The 20,637-nt window shown below is 35.8% G+C and overlaps 3 protein-coding genes across 4 annotated transcripts; all 3 read left to right on the top strand.

The window, feature by feature from the left end:
* Nucleotides 1-589: 589 nt before the first annotated feature.
* On the top strand, nt 590-1,625 carry si:dkey-211g8.9. Its single transcript, XM_003200553.2, has one exon. The coding sequence runs from the start codon at nt 590-592 to the stop codon at nt 1,589-1,591; it is 1,002 nt and encodes a 333-aa protein (XP_003200601.1). The 3' UTR covers nt 1,592-1,625.
* Nucleotides 1,626-4,324: 2,699 nt separating this feature from the next.
* On the top strand, nt 4,325-7,440 carry si:dkey-211g8.7. Its single transcript, NM_001114451.1, has 3 exons — nt 4,325-4,369; nt 5,588-5,693; nt 5,772-7,440. Exon 3 carries the CDS (start codon nt 5,803-5,805, stop codon nt 6,817-6,819), a length of 1,017 nt encoding a protein of 338 aa, NP_001107923.1. The 5' UTR covers nt 4,325-4,369; nt 5,588-5,693; nt 5,772-5,802; the 3' UTR covers nt 6,820-7,440.
* A 4,804-nt stretch (nt 7,441-12,244) lies between these two features.
* Nucleotides 12,245-20,430, top strand: si:dkey-211g8.6. Of its 2 annotated transcripts, XM_021468143.3 has the most exons (2): nt 12,245-12,454; nt 19,268-20,430. In XM_021468143.3, the coding sequence occupies exon 2, from the start codon at nt 19,308-19,310 to the stop codon at nt 20,292-20,294; it is 987 nt and encodes a 328-aa protein (XP_021323818.1). In that variant the 5' UTR covers nt 12,245-12,454; nt 19,268-19,307; the 3' UTR covers nt 20,295-20,430. The 2 variants fall into 2 exon arrangements, with proteins under 2 accessions (XP_021323818.1, NP_001076364.1); NM_001082895.1 differs by lacking the exon at nt 12,245-12,454 and having other exon boundaries at nt 19,308-20,294.
* The last annotated feature ends 207 nt before the right edge of the window (nt 20,431-20,637 follow it).

Genomic DNA, 20,637 nt, shown 5'->3' with positions numbered 1-20,637 from the left:
TGAACTAGCTGTTTAATAGATATGTAGTTAACCAGATCGTGGTTAATAAACAAACATTGAGTTAATTCACTGTAATGTATGCCATTACCAAACGACATCCCCAAACAGTCTCCATGTGAGTTTACAGCTTAATGGTTTACCTGTGTATAGTTCATTTGAAGTGACACAATCATGGCTGGATGGGCTCCGCTTCCTGCAAAGCCCAATTATTCTGAATCATTTCACTAAAGGGTCCTGATCTTGCCGTTTGCGCTAAGGGCAAATAAGGCAACATGAGACCATATAAATGACATCTTGGTGCATTAAGTACCCATCCCCTTACCTCATATCAGACCAATTCAAGCTCTTAGATACACTAAACACCCATGTAACACCCCTCACACGCCCCCTTTTTTCCCCGCCTACCAAATAAAATATAACTACCATCCAAACACAAACTTCTTCATCATCTTGGTGTATCTTTCCTCATGCAGATTGGTGAGTGTTCAACACTTGACTTTGATTCTGCTACTCTTCCAGGCGAAATAACATTGGGATCCTGTAAAAAAGGGAATATCTGATGTTTATTAGTTGACTACAAATCTACAAAATGGAGCTGTCTGCATCCAGCTATGTATCAATGTTGGTCTACATCTTCACCTTCTTGCTTGGACTTCCCGGCAACCTCCTGGTTCTCTTCGTGTACATCCGGAAGGCTCGAAAACATGGCGCAACTCCAAATGTAGTCTACGCTCTTAACCTGTGCGTGGCAAATCTCGCTCTAGTGTTGTGGATGCCGGTCAAAGTGGCTGAGACGGTGCTCCAAGGTTGGGAGCTTCCAGCTTTGGTTTGTCCCGTTTACAGTTTCTTTCTGTTTTCGTCAGTCTACGGGAGCAGTTTGATCCTCACTGCAGTCGTTGTGGGCCGCTACCTGAGCATTGCATTTCCCATCACTTACAAGATCTACCGCAGGGCACGGACTTCTTGCCTGGTCAGCGCCGTCTTGTGGGCTCTAGTGTTTTTGCACTTGGGTTTTGCTGTTCTTGCTGAAGGAGGAGGACATTTTGTGTCTTTATCAGAGCAGAATGTGTCTGCTTGCTATGAAAACTTCACCAAGGAGCAGTTGGATGTGTTGGTGCCATTGCGCCTGGAGATGGCGCTGCTGCTTTTCCTGCTGCCGCTTGTTTTGTCAGCATTTTGCACGCTGCGTTGCCTTGTCCTTGTTAGACACTCGTCTTTGCCCTCTTGTGGGAAAAAAAGAGTGTTAGCCATTGCCCTCTCCACTTTAATAGTGTTTGTGGTTTGCTATGGACCCTACAATGTCTCCCACATAGTGGGTTTTGTGTTGTACACTAATGTTGAGTGGAGAAGTGAAGCCATGCTTACCAGCTCCTGCAATATCTTTCTTGAACCTGTGGTCATGCTGATGCTTTCTCCGTGGACGCCAAGGGATCTGCTGGACAGATTGTGTCACAGGCGAAGAGACGCTTCACGCAAGTGGTGGGATCAGAATTACAGGGTTTCCAGGAACCCGCAAACAACAACCACACAGGTGGCGTCAATAATAAGCCATAGAGAATCTGAAAAAGCGAGAGCAAACACAACAGACTAGTCAATAATTGTGACCTGATTAGGGTACAGCAAGACACTAATGGAACAAAGACTTTGAACATGGATTTTTATTGTATTTTCTAACTGAGAGAACAGAGATTTGTTTCCCTTTCTTCGAAGAAACCTTTTGAGTGTTGAGAATTTGTGGTCATCATTAAAGATATTGGATGAAAAAGCTCTTATAACTTTATGTTCCTTTAAGAACTTGGACATTTTAGGGTAACAGATGTTACTGTTGACACTGTAAAAAGTAAAAACTTAAACTAATTACCAGTATTGGTGAAGCTACACTGATGCTACTCTACGACCTGGTGGCTAAAGGGGTTAGCATGGTTGCCTCACAATCGCTATAATATGTTATTGTAGAATGTGATCTTGTAAGACGGCAACATGCTGCTTCAGACCATAGCAGATTCACTAAATAAAATGAAGCTATTGTTGAGTTATTCTGCTACTTGCTGGAAAAAGTAGCTATGGAAAAGCTACATTGTATCGTAGCTGAGCTACAGTCAAGTTACTGAAAAAATGGTAGCTGATTTACTTGTAACTAACTTTTTACACCTAAACACTTCGTCCCCTTAGAATTATAAGGTCCTATCTGACATTTTTGTCAAAACTTTACTTTACTTTACTTTATTGACATATTCTTATTAAATGACAACTTATTTACATTATGGGATGTTTTTTTTTATAAGTTGTTTACATTTTAAGACTTTTTATTTAAAAAACAAATGTTACACATACTGTTTACTATATGGATTGCAAAAACTTTATCATTATCTCAAAGCTCATTATCTCAAAAATATTCAGAACGCAGACAGAATCTTAGAATTTCAAGGTGACGACTTTATTATAAATATATTTATTCAGCTTTTAATTTAAATCTAGTCAAACATACATATAAACATACATATAGGTTAAACATACATATAGCGCAACTGCGCTCATGGCGAAACGAGTTCGACTTGCAGTACTTTGTGATCCCAGTCCGCTCTCTACCCCAGGTTTTTCAATAGTATCTGGATGCAGCCTTTATAATGCAAGCTGAGATTGCATCACTCAGTGATGCAATGTCAGACACAATGCACTCAAACGAAGTTAGTGACGTCAAAGATTAACATGTACTCACTATTTACTCTTCTTTAAGAGGTTCTACCTTTTAAAAAACAATTTTCAAGAACACAAAAGAAGATATTTTAAAGAATGTTCAAAACCTGAAACTAATGACATCCATGATAGGAAAAACAAATACCATGGAAGTTACGGGTTTTCCAAATTTTCCAAAATAGCCTCATTTGTCTTCAACAGAGGAAATAAACAGGTTCAATAGTGTCTGGTTGCAGACTTGCACATGCACTCTAATGCACCATTGGTGAACTACTCGTTTAATAAATTTGGGTTGCACATTAAACTTTTCTCTAACTGCTTCTTTGCTTCTGTATTATATGCTTGCTTTGTGTGTGTGCGTCTGTTTGATTTTAACCAAAATATAAGCTATAGTGGGCGTCACGGTGGCGCAGTGGGTAGCACAATCGCCTCACAGCAAGAAGGTCACTGGTTCGAGCCCCAGCTGGGTCAGTTGGCATTTTCTGGGTGGAGTTTGTATGTTCTCCCTGTGTTTGTGTGAATTTCCTCCTGGTGCTCCGGTTCCCCCCACAGTCCAAAGACATGTGGTGTAGGTGAATTGGTTAGGCTAAATTGTTTGTTAGTGTTTGTGTGTGAATAAGAGTTTATGGGTGTTTCCCAGGATTGGATTGCAGATGGAAGAGCATCCACTATGTAAAACATATGCTGGATTAGTTGTCGGTTCATACTGCTGTGGTGACCCCTGATTAATAAAGGGTCTAAGCCAAGAAAAAAATAAAGCAGTGAATGAATGAATAAGCTATAGTAAAAATGTAAAATAGCAACATCTAGTGGTTCTTTTAAACAAAGGAAGATTTTCATGTGACGAGGTTGTATGAAGACTAATACTTTTTAACCATGTACTTAATTTGTAACTGTTCTTATACTGTAATACTGTTGATTCTGCTATAATGTGTTGTGAATGTGCATGCCCATTTAACAGGGGCATTGTGTTGTAAATATTATTAAATTGCTCTCACATTCTCTGGGATTATTTTGCTTTCTTTTTGTGTATGGAATTATTTAAATGGTTAATTAATTGCTAATTGTTGCAACATGAAAATGTAATATTATTAAATATATTTATGTAAAATATATCAAGGGATTTTGTTTGCAGATTCACACAAGATCAATTCGAAGACCATGTCCAGAATTTCTCGATATCCTTAATGTCATTTATCTACTTTCATAAATTTCCAGGCTTTATTCCTAGACCAGCAAATTAAATAAACAAATAAATAAATGGTGCTCTGTTTTCACATTACAAATTACCCCAACAAAAACCAACATAGCGCTGACGGCAATTCGTCACTGTTTTATATTTAGTGGGTAAGAGAATTTAGTACGATTTCATTCATATACAATTTCATTAGGCTACACACATCCCGCAAATGAGGGGTAGGCGGCTTTGGGGTGGGGTTTGAGGGCACACTTAATTTAAAATCGTACTATTTCAAACAAATAAAGTCGTATGCATTCGTACGAATAGGCCACTTTTCTGAAAATAGATAAAAATAGGTTTCCTCGTGCGATCGGGAAGTTTCTGGTTGGTAAAGGCACTTTGAATGAACGATGCGAGAGCTGATAAACACACATGTAATACAATCATGTTTAAAATAAGATGGAAGGCTCAGACGTAGCCTGAAGAGTTTTGGTAAGTAGTAGCAGCCTGTCTTGCTGTCTTGTTTGAAAATGTGTTGGAATACACCTGTTTAAAGCTCGTTATGTAGGCTACCTCGCTCGTAATGTACATGCACTGGAAGAAATGCTCATTGGAATTACTACATTTTTTTAAGGTAAGTGGTTGCATACAATATATATGGGCTAAATTTAAACAAACAACTTGCTAAAAAATTACTAAATGTGTTTGATTAAACTCTGTTTTAAATTGTTTGCAACCAGTTACCATCCTTTTTTTTTTGTAAATGTAATGAATCATTATTTTTCAGTGAGTTCAGCCTGATTGACAACATTTACCATTATTTCACTGAATATATATATATATATATATATATATATATATATATATATATATATATATATATATATATATATATAATATTATATACACACACATGTAATACAATCATGTTTAAAATAAGATGGAAGGCTCAGACATAGCCTGAAGAGTTTTGGTAAGTACTAGCAGCCTGTCTTGCTGTCTTGTTTTCTTGTTTGAAAATGTGTTGGAATACACCCTAAAGTTGTATTGTTAAAGTTGTTGGCATACACCTTATATATATATATATTTAAATATGTATATATATATATATATATATATATATATATATATATATATATATATATATATATATATATATATATATATATATATATTTAAATATTCATCGAAATATATATTTAAGGATGCTTTTTTTTTTTCCTTTATCTCATCCTAAATAAGATACATAAACCTGATTATAAATATCCATGCACGTTATCATTAAAATTCATCCAGTTTCTTTTATATTTTAGATATAGGCCAATTCAATAGTTTTGTGTATTTTAAACAGTATGTTCTTTAATTGCTCTCAGTAGTTTAACCCCAGATGATCAAACAAATGCTGCTGCTTTAAAACCTGTATGGTTTCAGTTAAAAAAGTAACAGCAACTAACTAATATTAACAGTAAGTGAACTAATATTAAGTAACTTTATAAACCTTTTGTTTCTAATGTACTGTCGCTCCTCTTGATTTAAGTGATTTACACTAGTCTTAGATGAGCTAACAATGGTATTATGCTCTCTCTGTGCATGTCTATGTTTTTGTAACATTAGCTATAAGCAAATTAGTAGACTTGAGTGTTGAAACATCATGAAAAAAATAGAAACAAACAGTGGCTCACTCCAAAACATATTTTCATAACATGACAGAATGCAAATCATACTAGTTTGCTGCACCCAAGCGGAGGCCGGACTGTCTTACAGAACTGCAAAGCCATTGATTTTATCAAGACTGATAACAAAGAAATAGTATTTGGTGAGTTCCAAATTCAAATTCTGCTGGCAAATACTGAAACACTTCTGATAATGACAATAAAAAATGTGTGTATTGCAGTTGGTGTCTTGGGAAGAACCTGCAGGACGGAATGTCAGAAGACTGTGTTTGTGAGGCGTTTCTCACAATATACATCATCACGTTCTTAATTGGTTTTCCTGGTACTGTGCTTGCATTGTGCTCATGCATTCGCAAAATTGCCAGCAAACCAATCCCCATTGACTTATTCATGTTGAATCTCGCCATTTCTGACCTCATCTTCCTCTCCTTCCTGCCCTTCAAAATGAAAGAGGCTGCAGATCAGATGATCTGGAACATGCCTCAAATCCTCTGCCAACTCAGTCTCTTCATGTTCTTTCTTCCTTTCTATTCTAGCGTCCTATTCCTGACAGCGATTAGCATTGAGCGCTATGTGTGTGTAGCATTTCCAACCAAGTATAAAAATCCAAAAAGAATAATTTATACAATAATCACATGTGTTGCCATTTGGGTGACTGTTGTGGGATATTCAATACTTCCGTACAAGGTGACATTTACAGATTCTCATGTAGCGGACAACACTACTAAGGTGTCATTTACAGATTCTCTTGTAGCGGACAACACTACTAATCAGCGCACTCTGGTGGCGGAACCTCAGAGATGTTACAGTAAATTTACAAAAGAGCAGCTCAAGGAATTGCTCCCAATTCGGCTGAGTATAGCAGTGTTGTTTTTCTTTCTTCCCCTGCTTATTTGCTGCTTCTTTTATGTCAGTTTCATTCGTATTCTGACAAATTTGCATCTAATCAAACGGCAACGTAAACTCAGAGCTATTGGACTGGTTGTGGGGACGCTTCTTGTTTTCACCACTTGTTTCGCACCCTACAATGTTTCCCATTTAGTGGGCTTTATCAAAAAAGAAAGTCCTGCTTGGCGAATGAAAACTTTAATGCTGAGCACTTTAAACGTATGTTATGACCAGATTATATTTTTCTGTATCTCTAGGGAAATGAGAAAGGCGATCAAGGTTTGTGCAAAGAGCGTTTTTCAGTTTTGTGTCTATTTGAAGCAGTGTGTTGTTACTGCTGTAAACTTGAAAAATGGCTTGACCAAAATGACTTCTAATTAAGTTTATTAATCGTTTATTCTAATGTTTTGTTTCTTCCTATATACTAATTTAATTAAAATTCAACCTACTGTACATTAGTGACCTGAGAACAGGATAAAACAATATAGGAAGGGGGACTATACACCAATTATGTTATGTAAAAAGCAAGTTCCAGGAAGGCAAGTTGTAAACAATTTATTAAAGATATAAAACAACTCACTACATAATATTAAAATGCTGAAAGTTGTAGTCGTCTCTTTGATTTGTTTGATTAAATCAAAGAAATTTTTACCCCCTGCATAGTTTATATATTATCCATTCTCATTTGTTCTGAGTTGTTTTTATTCTTGTATATATTGTACAAAAGCTGAACTGTGTAGAAACTGACTGTAATATACTGTTTTTAGAAATATTTATTTCAGCTAATATCAGCTAAATTCACCTTATGTTTAAGAAATCAATACATTTGATTGTAGTTTTACTGTGTCATTATGTAAATAAGTTATTTTTTACAGGGTTATATCATGATTCAAATTAATAATTTTTGTGTGGTTGTTATTGTCAGGAGCGATGCTGGTGACAAAATCTATGCCAGGTCAATTGTAAAAAACATATATAATAAATTATGACACTTTTATGACACTTATTTTCTTGTCTGCTTAGTCTCGTTATTAATCCGGGGTTGCCACAGCGGAATGAACCGCCAATTTATCCAGCACATTTTTACGCAGCGGATGCCCTTCCAGCCGCAACCCATCTTTGGGAAACATCCACACACACATTCACACACACACACACTCATACACTACGGACAATTTAGCCTACCCAATTCACCTTTACTGCATGTCTTTGGACTGTGGGGGAAACTGGAGCACCTGGAGGAAATCCATGCGAATGCAGGGAGAATATGCAAACTCCTTATGAATACATATTTGATTTATATTTGTAATATTAATTATTATTTGGACTCTGATATTTTTTTCTATGGCCCACCTTTAAAGCAATCCTAAAGTGTTTACAAATTTGCAACATAGGCTTATGCTAAAAACGTAGCCCTATATACATTTCTGGAGATCGCGAATTATGTAGCCAGAGGAACGTATGGCTGCATTTTGTCTTTTAAACGAATGCTACATGGTGGTATAATGCCTTTCCTTTTTGCATTTACAAGCTGACCACTTACCTCTGTTTGAATGTCTTTTCTGCTCATTGTCCAGTGGCTTGCCGCGCATGATTTGAGACGCAGTGCGGAGTTGACCATGATGACGGGGTTTGAGACCGGCAAAGAATGGTTTCAGCAAGCAGGATAAAAACTAAAGCCAAAAAATAAAACAAACAAGTAAATAACAGGGTATGAATGTGGTAAAATCTAAAATACGTGGTGGAAATCAGGCTGTTTTTTTTTCTTGATTGCTTATTAAAACTCTGTCGGTTGGGTTCAGGGAAGGGGGTGGGCGCTGGTTAATCAGTGCTTTTTAAAACACTATTGGTTGGGTTTAGGAAAGGGAGTGGGTGGGGATTGGTTGGCAGGGCAATCAGTCAGTAAGTCAGTCAACAGCGGCCTCTGGTGGATTCTAGATTGAAAAGCAGGCATGAATGGCACTCGCCTGAGAAATTTGCAACAGGCTCATTCTGAAAACGCAGCCCTATATACATTTCTGGAGATCACAAATTATGAAGCCAGAAGTATGTATGGCTGCATTTTGTCTTTAAAACAAACACTACGGGGCAGTATGACGCCGTTCCTTTTCTCGCTTACCAGCTTTCGCGCTGTTACCAGTTTGTCCAGTAGCTTGCCATGTACATCAGCAGACTTGAGATGTAGAGAGGAGTTGACCACGACAATGGGATTTGGGTCCCACAAAGAACAGTTCCAGAAAGCAGGTTAAAAAAGAAGCCAATTTGTTTTGCCAATCTGAGAATGCGGTAAAATCTGAAAATGTGTTCAAAATCGGGGCGAGGACTTTTCTTAGTCAGGTAGTGGTTGGACGCTGGTTGATCGGTGCATTTTAAAACACTATCGGTTGGGTTTAGGGAAGAAGGAGTCAACCCGTCAATGATTAAGTCAGTCAGTCAACAGCAGCCTCTGGTGGATTTACGTGAGAATAGCAAATGCGAATGGCACTCGCGAGAGAAATTTGAGATCCCCAAAAGCATACACAGCACCCTCTGGCTAATTTGTGAAAACAAAAACTGCAAAAAAACGTAGCTCCTGGGGTGTTTTGGTGCTCTCCAGAAGTGTATATAGGGGTACGTAATCAGAATGAGCCTATAGCCGCGCAAAGTTTTTAAAAATCAGACAGATCTGTCTCTGTCAGAAAGAGATGCATAAATGAGAACACTAGTGAGCAGTTTATGAAGGCCATATCGCTGGCACCAAGTATATCTGCAGACTCTGTTGATTCTCTCCTTGATTTGTTTAATTCTAAAATTGAAAATGTAATAAATGACATCGCTCCTGTTAAAGTTAGGAAGAGAACTGGCAAAGAGAGAGTCCCTTGGAGAAACTCAAGAGCAGTCCAAATGATGAAAAGACAATGCAGGAAAGCTGAGCGTATGTGGAGAAAGACGAAACTAGTAGTCCATTATAATATCTATAAAGACAGTCTTCAGGCTTTTAATGTGGAACTAAAAACTGCTAGACAGACTTTCTTTTCAAACCTTATAAACAACAATGTAAATAATGCTCGCACACTCTTTGCAACAGTAGAGAGGCTCACAAACCCCCCCCAGTCGGATTCCCAGTGAGCTACTCTCTGTAAGCAAATGTAATGAATTTGCTCATTTCTTTACTGATAAGATCAATAATATCAAAAAGGCAATCAGCTCATCCAATCAGCCAAGTTGTGTCGATATCAAACAAGCTCAACCACAACTTGAGAAGTCAGACATTATGTCTGATTTCATGGCAATTAACGGTAAAATCTTAGAAGAGATGGTGCAAATGATAAAAACATCAACCTGCAGTCTTGACACGCTCCCCACATCATTCTTCAAAACGGTGTTTACCTGTTTAGAAATGGATCTTCTAAAAGTGGTAAATGATTCACTTCTCTCAGGGATTTTTCCAAACTCACTTAAAACTGCAGTTGTTAAACCCCTCTTGAAGAAGAGCAACCTGGATAACACCCTATTGAGCAATTACAGGCCAATCTCAAATCTCCCTTTCATTAGCAAAATCATTGAAAAAGTTGTTTTCAACCAGGTTAACAAGTTCTTAAACTTCAAGGGGTGTTTAGACAATTTTCAATCTGGTTTCAGAGCACATCACAGTACAGAGAGCGCTCTTATAAAGATAATCAATGATATACGTCTAAACACAGATTCAGGTAAAATAACAGTGTTGGTATTGCTCGATCTCAGTGCTGCATTTGACACTGTCGATCACAGCATACTTCTGGATAGGCTGGAAAACTGGGTTGGGCTGTCTGGGACAGTCCTCAAATGGTTCAGATCTTACCTTGAAGGGAGAGGTTACTATGTCAGTATAGGTGATCATAGGTCGAGGTGGACACCCATGACATGTGGAGTCCCACAAGGCTAGATTCTGGCACCTCTCCTGTTCAACCTTTACATGCTCCCTCTGAGCCAAATAATGAGAAAGAATCAAATCTCCTACCACAGCTATGCTGATGACACTCAGATCTACCTAGCCTTACTGCCTAATGACTACAGCCCCATTGACACCCTCTGCCAATGTATTGATGAAATTAAAAATTGGATGTGCCAAAACTTTCTTCAGTTAAACAAAGAGAAAACTGAAGTCATTGCATTTGGGAACAGAGATGAGGTTCTCAAGGTGAATGCGTACCTAGGCTCTAAAGGTCAAACGACAAAAATTAAGGTCAAGAATCTTGGTGTGACGCTGGAGTCAGATCTGAGTTTCAACAGTCATGTCAAAGCAGTCAGTAAATCAGCATACTATCATCTCAAAAAACATAGCAAGAATCAGATGCTTTGTTTCTAGTGAATATTTAGAGAAACTTGTTCATGCTTTTATCAGTAGCAGGGTGGATTACTGTAATGGACTCCTCACTGGCCTTCCCAAAAAGACAGTCAGACACTTGCAGCTCATCCAGAATGCTGCAGCCAGAATTCTGACCAGAAGCAGGAAATCAGAGCACATCACACCTGTCCTCAGGTCTCTACACTGGCTGCCAGTTACATTCAGAATAGATTTTAAAGTATTATTACTGGTCTATAAATCACTAAATGGTCTAGGACCTCAATACATTACAGATATGCTCACTGAATACAAACCTAACAGATCACTCAGATCTTTAGGATCATATAAACTAGAAGTTCCAAGAGTTCAGTCTAAGCAGGGTGAATCTGCCTTCAGCCACTATGCCCCTTGCTGCTGGAATCAGCTTCCAGAAATGATCAGATGTGCTCTAACATTAGGCACATTCAAATCAAGACTGAAAACACATCTGTTTAGCTGTGCCTTTACTGAATGAGCACTGTGCTGCGTCCGACAGATCGCACTATTATGTTTTTCGTTTTCTTTTTCATTCTTTTATAACCTATTTTAACTCATTTTAATTTGTTTTTATCTGTTTTTAATAATTTTTATTGTCTGCATTTTATTTTCCTAAACTTGTCTTTTTTATTCCTGTTTATGTAAAGCACTTTGAATTGCCACTGTGTATGAAATGTGCTATATAAATAAACTTGCAAAAAAAAAAAAATAATACCTTACACTATTGCAAACCTGCATGACTATAGAAAAATGCTAATGCTAGAAAACAAGATTTTCCCTTACAATATTGTCTAAAATAACAGTGGAACAACATTAAGGTTAGTAAGTTAAGAGCTTTTTTCTTTATTTTTGATTTTTGATGAACCATAGTGATAAAGCAATCAACTTTTTCCTGTACACGGGGAGCTCATTTTCCTGCAGTTTATTTCTGACTGTAATTAAATGTACGTAAATCAAATTACCAAGGTAACAAGGTTTACCTGAAAATTACTGCCAGGTGTAAAAATAAATTTTGCAGGAAGTTGACTTTCCAGGAATAGAAATGAGTAGCCATGAGCTAGAGGAAAATGGCTGTAAAACGGAGTTTTAATAGTCTCATACTGATGAACTTTTTAAATAACATACTTATACTGTTTTACAATTAATACAGTTTCATTTCGATAATAATTTAATATAATCAATATAATTTTTCACCTGACAAAATGAAAAGCTCCCACATAAATTTATCAAATGATTAGCCCGAATGGATGTCAATGCTCACTTTATTATTGAAAACTTAATTTAATAAGACACAAAGATAAACACAGCATCTAAGTTGTCTGATCATCTAAGTGTCCACAGACAGACACACAAAACAAACACTTGCTTTTTATCTTGCACTATGTTTTCCATACGACAAGATAGTGTTCTTAGGGGGCATCATATACTCCTGTATGACAACATCCTGTGCTCTTCTCAGCCGCTGTTGCCAAGAGACATTGTTTGATGAGCCTCAGCGCTGCAGATTATGCTCTGAATTGATTAAATTTCCGCTGTTTCGAGGCACTGCACCCTTCACATACTTTAATTATGCATTCAGAATATCTAGAGAGGAGGTGAAGGGACTTTGCAGATACTTTTTCTGAAACCGGAGACGCAAAATGCTGCGGATCATAATTTTCCTGCATTGTAAAGGTCAGTAATGCTTTTTAAAATGAAATTATTTGTTCAGCTTGTTGCACTTTTTTGACTTTTTTATGAACTTTTTATGATTTTCTTATGAACTTTTAGTGCATTTTATTTTTATTTGTTTCAAAATATATTTATTGGGTTTTGTTTAAACTATAGAACAAAAAACTAAAAATAAATACATAAATTAAATTAAATTTATTATTTTTTATATAAAAACTTATTATGAAATTTTGAAATATCAGGAATCAAAATAAATAAATATATAAATAAATTCAAATAATAGCAATACATAAAAAATAAATTAACAATAACAATGTTCAATACATATTTTTGTACATTGCATTTCACAGCTTTCTGGAATGTTGTTTTGTCTTTTGCTGGTTAAACAAATGTGTTAATAGTTGCTGAAAAATAAGACATTTGAACAATACAATAAGACACTTTTAGTGCTTTTTAAGTATGAAACAAAATTACTGCATGATAACATAAGATATAAGATAGAAATCAATATAAAATATGAAGTAAAATATAAAAAATAATCTAAACATTTTTTTATTAAACAGAGTTTTATTTTCAATTTTCATTTATATATTTCAGTATTATTCAATGTTTTTTATAATATTTAAATAATATGACTATAATAGTTGTTGTATTAAACATATTTTACCACTGTAAAGATTTTTAAGAGTTTAAAAGAAGGAAATGTGAAGAACATGAGCAACAGGTCGTGATTAAGTTGTTTAATTTTTTTCAATTGAATAGCCTATATTTGTTATGCTGAAGCCATATTTTGAGTTTTTTAAAACATTAAAGCAGACACTTTACTATTTTTTAACATTTAATTTGCTTTCCACGTATATAAATTCACTTCTGTAAACTTTATTCTCTATAAAAATAAATGTGACCCATTTATATTTTTGTAACCCAGAAAACTAAATGTGTAAATATAAAGGAAAAAACATTCTGTTATAAAATAATTATCTGTTTTCAAATATTCACAATACATTTCTCACTGCATTTGCTTAAACAATAGTTTGTTACTTTTTTTTAAACCCATCAATGTTAGATTTCTGACAATGCATGAGCAAAGCTGAGGGTTCATATTTAAAGGGATAGCCTAAGCAGAAATTTTTAAAAATATGTCATTATTAACCCTCCCTCGTGTGGTTTTAAACCTTTATGAGTTTCTCTCTTCAGTTGAACACAAAAGTAAATATTTTGAAGAATTCTGGTTGATGGCATCCATTGATGTCGAGAGCAGGAAAAAAAATAATTATGGAGGTCAATTATTTCCATCAAACAGCATCCCTCAAAATATCTTCTATTGTGTTCAACAGAAGAAATAAACCAGGTTCTAAACTAATGCCACACTGTAAACCCTAATGCTGTAACTAATTATTTGAATTGAGTACTATTAACTTAAATCATTAAAATTCGTTTATCTTAATTAACCTTGATGAGTATTTAGAACTTTTTCTTATTTTTGAGTTTGAAAAAATTTAATCTTTCAAGTAAGGTGAACAATTCTGCTGGGTTTAATTTATACAAAATGTCTCTTTAAAGTTTCATTAACTCAAAATCTGTCAGCCCAGTGATTTTGCGTCTGACGTCATCCAGGTTCACGTACGTGCTCATGCTTCATTCGTTTTTTTCAAGATGGCGGATCGGCCTCGCTTCACACTACAGTAAGTAAAATATTTACAAATCCAAGAAATATTAAATGTATGTTTTAATTAATATAATCACAGTAACAGTTCAATGTAATGTAGAGTTAATCAGGGTGCGTTTACATGTCGTACATTACAGAAAACATGTTTAGCCTCACTTGTTGCTAACTAACGTTAATATTGCTGTTTAAAAAGTTAGAATCAGTGCAACGTTAGCGTTAGTTGTTACGTGTTAACTCTGAATTTTAACAGAGTGTGATAAAGACAAAAATATTTAAAATCGGCAGATTACATTTTTCAAAAAAATTTAAATCTTGGCGCGAGTATGCCATTTCTCAGCCTGTGCTGAAGTTGTCATGGAGACGCGCGCTCTCACAACCGCATGTCATGGCGCTGCGCTGAACTCCATCCAGTGTGTGAATGTGGTATTATCTTTGCAATCTGTAGGCACTTCGGAAACGAAAGGCGCAAGAAACGTAACGTTAATCATAACTCAAATGATCTCCGCCTAAACACTTAACGGTATTTTCTGATGACGCGCAAAAACGTAGTCTCAAAACTTAACTCTGTCACACGCAGCTTGTTGCTTGCTGATCCATGTATGAGGATAGCCTGACGGAGAACATTTAAGCTGCGCTCCTCACCTAAGCAGGTACAGAGCAGAGCTTCAATTTACACTACCACATTGAGATAAAGTTGGTTTTATATTCATACATTCATTTAGTAACAACTTGTGACTCGCTCCATAAATTGTTTACCATGGTACTTTGTCTATTCGTTCTGAAATCACATGCAAGTATGACATGAAAACAACATTACACTAAATGCACTATTTTTTTTGACTGAACAATGTTGTACTTTGAAAGTCATTGGCTGCTAATATGATTTCACCATTAAGAATATGCAAAAATTACCTTTCTGAAATTATATTATTAAGGAGAAAGTCTGAATGTGTAAATATAAAACTAACTTTACCTCAATCACCAGCACTGATCAACACTTAATATTTCCTCGCGCTTAAGACGACATCTCTGCATATCAATGATTACCTGATTAATGCGATCAGTTAAATGAGTTTAAATGTCATTTAGGTCAAATGTATTTTAAAGGTATGATAAAAGTTTTTTTTTTTTTTTTTTCAATCTATTTTTTAAAATGTTTACTCTGGAGAGAATATAAACAGCCTAAAAAACAAAGTATGCATATCTATAACACATTAATACAAAATTATGTTATTAAATAAAATAATAACAAAACAAAATATTCAAGACGTGGTAAACAAGACATAGTTTTCTGATGTGCAAATTTTGTAGCTTAAAATATATTTATATCTTAAAAATATAAATATTTTAGTCTATATATTTTTACATCATTAGACAATAAGGTAAGTTTTGTTATTTCTAGCTTTTAAAATCAGGCCTTAAATTTCTTTGTCGTCCTATTCAGTTTTAGAAATTTCAATACTGTTTAAATTAAATCTGTGTTCATCAAATCAAAGCAACTAACATGATAATCAGCTCTATTGCTAACCGTTTTGGAGGTTAACGTTAGACATCATGCAATTGTACTACTTCCACTCTCAGCTAAATGACACTGTGACTTTGTGTACTTACAGAATTGAAGGTCGGGTGTTGCTGACTACAGATAGGAACTACAAGGAAAGTGAAACTTCAGCTAGACCTTGAGTTCAGTTTACAACATGAAGATCCTGCTTTCAACATCTGATCAACACCTGATTTTTTATCTGAGGTAAAAAATAGATAAGTAAATGAAACATAATAATAATATTAATAAATTTTTTTCTAGAATTGTATATTTTGTGGTGTGGGTTTGTTTTATGAAATTCTCTCTTGTTTCTTTTTGCTGTTTGCAGAGTACCAACATGTTACAAATGAGAATTTTCCCCACAAATTCTTTGCACAACTGGACCACCACCTATTTCATTTGATGACAATTTCAAGGCAAACAGCATCCAAAACTGGCAAGACAGCAGATACCCTGGCTAATCTTTTAAAGGCTTATGATGAGCAGGTATGTTTGGGGTCACGTGTTAAAGTATACATTAAAATATAATTTGAATTTTTTTTTTTTTTTTTAATTGATTTAAAATCATTTATTCATCATTTATTATACTTGATTTCCAGGAACTGCATGATGTCAGTTCATGACGGACTACTCTTATCAGAGGTCTTTTGGTCTTGCTGCGTGAGCGTGACTTAAGATTCTTTAGGAACACCCTGGTAAGACTTCATTCATTCTTTTCACAATTAGGCATGTTTAATAAAAAGATGAAAGTTTTGAAAACTTTTACTTAACATATTTGTAATCACAGATAGTTGATGAATCATATAATATTGGCTCAGTCATTTTGATACTGTCCTTACATTAATATCCTTGAATTATATTTTTAGATTGATAATCCTGCTGACTGAAGATGCTTTATTGGCCCTGCATTCACTGAGGGTCTCTGTTGTCCTGAAGAATGAATTGGACACCACCCACAGCACACTTCCAGACCTTTCTTGTCTTGTATGGATTAATGTATGTTCTTCACATAATATATAGTAAAGGACTTTGAACTTGTGCAAAAAGTTTTGCTTGGCATGGATGATGGAAAATAAAAAGTCTCGTAGCATGGAAACCTTAAAGAATGAGTTGATTGTTTTTTTTTTTTTTTACTTAATAAAGACTGTCTCTGGGGTAGTAACTTTAAAACATTTATTTACCTTTAATTCGTAAGGGTGCATTTTATTATATATAGGGATAGTTTGTCCAAATGTAAAATTCTGTCATTTACTAACTCTTCACTTGTCCCAAACCTGCTTGAATTTCTTGTTTCTGTTGAACACAAAAGTTAAGTAAAGCTGACAACCTGTAACCACTGACTTTCTAATAGGAAAACAAATACTGTGGAAATCGGTGGTTACAGGTCTCAGCTTTTTTTTTTTTTGGTCAAAAATAACCTTTTAAGTGTTCAACAGAAGAAAGAAACTTAAACAGGTTTGGAATAAGTAAATGACAGAATCATAGTTCAACCAAGACTGAATATATATATATATATATATATATATATATATATATATATATATATATATATATATATATATATATATATGCTCTCCGTCAAACAGAAATTGGGGGGAAAAATAAATGGGGGCGAATAATTCTGACTTCAACGATATATATATATATATATATATATATATATATATATATATATATATATATATATATATATATATACAGTTTCTGTGTAGTTTACACTAAACGAGTCACTTCACAGAATGTGCACTTATTATTTTTTTAACGAATGCCTTATTTTATTTGTGAAACTGACGATGGAGAAGTTAATTTTAAAAAATGCTATCAAAATGTATGAGCTGGGTGATTTAAGTATTTAAAGTTGAAAGAAATTAAAGCAATTAAGTTAATTGGTATTAAAATGTATGAGCTGGGTGACTAAGTATTTAAAGTTTGGAAAAATTAAAACAATTAAGTTAATTGGTATTAAAATGTATGAGCTGGGTGACTAAGTATTTAAAGTTTGGAAAAATTAAAACAATTAAGTTAATTGGTATTAAAATGTATGAGCTGGGTGACTTAAGTATTTAAAGTTTGGAAAAATTAAAACAATTAAGTTAATTGGTATTAAAATGTATGAGCTGGGTAACTTAAGTATTTAAAGTTTGGAAAAATTAAAACAATTAAGTTAATTGCAATTAAAACGTATAAGCTGAGTAACTTGGGTATTTTAAGTTAGGTGAAGTGTCTTGCATGAGTACAACAAACTCAAAACTTAATGTTTCTGTTTACTTAAAATAGATAATTTCATAACTTAAAAAATTTGACGTAACTGATTACCTCAAATTTTTTGAGTTTTGTCAACTTATTCGGGATTACAGTGCAGATGAGTAAATAATTCATTCATAAATAAATTTTTGGGTGAACTCTCCCTTTAAGTTGACCATTATAACCACACGGCTTCATGGACGTGACTCGTTACCTTTATAACACCAACTTTGATTCTCTACACAGGGTTTCTACCACCTGTTGACCATCTATGAGGTTCAGATCAATGGTCACTTTTGTAATTCACTTTATTTACTATGAAAAAAATCATGTTTGACCCATTTATATTCCGAAGTTTTAAAAATGTGGAAAAATAGTGGACAAAAACATTGTTACAAAATCTGTTTTTATTTTTAAAAGGATAGCCCTCCCAAAACTACAAAAATACCTCATTATTTAGCCCCCCTCATGTGGTTTTACCGGTAGCTCGCTCTCTGCAACTCTCACATGGTTGCCCACTGAAGCAAAGCAGGGCTGCACCTGGTCAGTACCTGGATGAGAGACCACATGGGAAAGCTAGCTTGCTGCTGGAAGTGATGTTAATGAGGCCAACAGGGGGCGGTCAACCTGCGGTCCATGTGGGTCCTAACGCCCCAGTATTGAGAACTCTATACTGCACAGTGAGCGCCGTATTTTGGATGAGACGCTAAACCAAGGTTCTGACTCTCTAGTCATTAAAAATCCCAGGATGTCCTTCGAAAAAAAGAGAAGGGGTTTAATCCCGGGATCCTGGCCAAATTTGCCCACTGGCCTCTGTCCATTATGGCCTCCTAACCATCCCCATATCATAATTGGCTTCATCATTCCACCAATCAGCTGGTCAGTGCGATCTGGCGTAATGGCTGCCATCGCATCATCCTGGTGGTGGATGAGGAGATATTCCCCCCAATGTGTAAAGCGCTTTGAGTGTCTAGTAAAGCGCTATATAAATTTAAGGAATTATTAAGCAATTATTATTTAAACCTTTATGAGTTTCTTTCTTGAGTTGAACACAAAAGAAGATATTTTGGGGAATTCTGACTGATGGCATCCATTGGCGTCGATAGCAAGGTAAAAATAACTATGTAGGTCAATGGGTGCCATCACACAGCATTCCTTAAAATATCTTCAGTTGTGTTTAACAGAGCAAAAAAAACAAATAGATTCTGAATAAATGCAGGATGAGTAAATAATTCATTCATGAATTCATTTTTGGGTGAACTATCTCTTTAAGGTGACCATTATCATCACACGCCCTCATACTTCATTGACATGACCTGTTAACTTTATATAACACTACCTTTTTGAACTCTCTACACAGTGTTTCAACCACCTGTTGATCATCTGTGAGCTTCAGACCAATGGCCAGTTTGGACTACCAGCTCCTCTTGTCATTCTACATCCTTACCTTCTTGATCGGCCTCCCTGCCAACATCCTAGCCTTCATCACCTTCTGTCGGAAAGTTCACCGCAAGCCCACCCCCATCGACATCCTCCTGCTAAACCTGACAATATCCGACCTCATCTTCCTCGCAGTCCTGCCCTTCAAGATGAAGGAGGCCGTTGACCAAATGATCTGGAGACTTCCCTTTTACCTGTGCTCCATCAGCAGTTTTCTGTTCTTCTCCACCATCTACACCAGCACCTTATTTCTGACCGCGATTAGCATAGAGCGCTATCTAGGCGTCGCATTTCCAATCCGATATGCTTTGGGCCGCCGACCACGAAATGCTGTGATCGCCTGCTGCTTCCTCTGGCTTCTGGGATCTCTAAACCTCAGCATTGTTTACATCGTCCCATACATAGACTCGAGCGATAACTCCACCTACAGCAAGCTACAGCTCAATCCCCATGTGAGAAACTGCTACGATAACTTCACCTTAGAGCAGATGACCATTCTGCTTCCTGTTCGCCTGGAGCTTTTCCTCCTGCTTTTCTGTATACCCCTCCTCATCTGCTGCTTCTGCTACATCAACTTCATCCGAATCCTCTCCAACCTGCCCCATCTGGGACGGCGTCGCAGACTCAGAGCCATTGGGTTGGCGGTTGGGACACTCTTGGTTTTCACCATCTGCTTCAGCCCTTATAACATCTCACACGTGGTTGGTTTCATCCATCGGAATAGCGAAGGTTGGCGACACTTTGCTCTGCTATTCAGCACTCTGAATGCCTGTTTGGACCCCATCATTTTTTACTTTTCCTCGGCAGCGGTTCGCAGTGCCATCAAAGCATGTGTTGATGGTCTCAAAGAGAAGATGCACATTGTTAGATGCAGAACATGCTGTCCTGCTCAAACTTCCAAAACTGAGGCTTACAAGGAGACTAATCCACCGGTTGACCTGGGGTGAGCATCAAGAAACAGTGTTTTATTTAAACCCCAGATTGTAAATGAAAATTTTCATTGTAATGGAATTTCAAACCCATGAGAAGTTTGTTCATCTCTGAAACACAAATAAATATATTTTTAAATAGTTTACAACCGAATGTGAGCGGTTTCTGTCTCTTTATTTAATGGCTGTTCATCCAAAACTCTGATGCTGATGCAAACATTAAACAAATTAATTCAATAATTTAACATTTCTGAAGAGTTTTCATGATGTACTGGTTTATTTAGTCTTCACACTGCCTTGTTTAAAGGGCACCTATTTTACCCATTTTACAACACTGTAATACCCCAAAAGTTAGGGTAAC

This window comes from Danio rerio, chromosome 19 (assembly GCF_049306965.1).
Source record: "Danio rerio strain Tuebingen ecotype United States chromosome 19, GRCz12tu, whole genome shotgun sequence".
Classification (NCBI taxonomy): Eukaryota; Metazoa; Chordata; class Actinopteri; order Cypriniformes; family Danionidae; genus Danio; species Danio rerio.
Note: the sequence above shows the minus strand (reverse complement) of the source record. Positions and strands in the feature narration are given on the sequence as shown.

Excerpts from the sequence above, each read along its gene's own strand:
- si:dkey-211g8.9 (XM_003200553.2), top strand. The coding sequence starts at position 590 with ATGGAGCTGTCTGCATCCAGCTATGTATCAATGTTGGTCTACATCTTC.
- si:dkey-211g8.7 (NM_001114451.1), top strand. The coding sequence starts at position 5,803 with ATGTCAGAAGACTGTGTTTGTGAGGCGTTTCTCACAATATACATCATC.
- si:dkey-211g8.6 (XM_021468143.3), top strand. The coding sequence starts at position 19,308 with ATGGCCAGTTTGGACTACCAGCTCCTCTTGTCATTCTACATCCTTACC.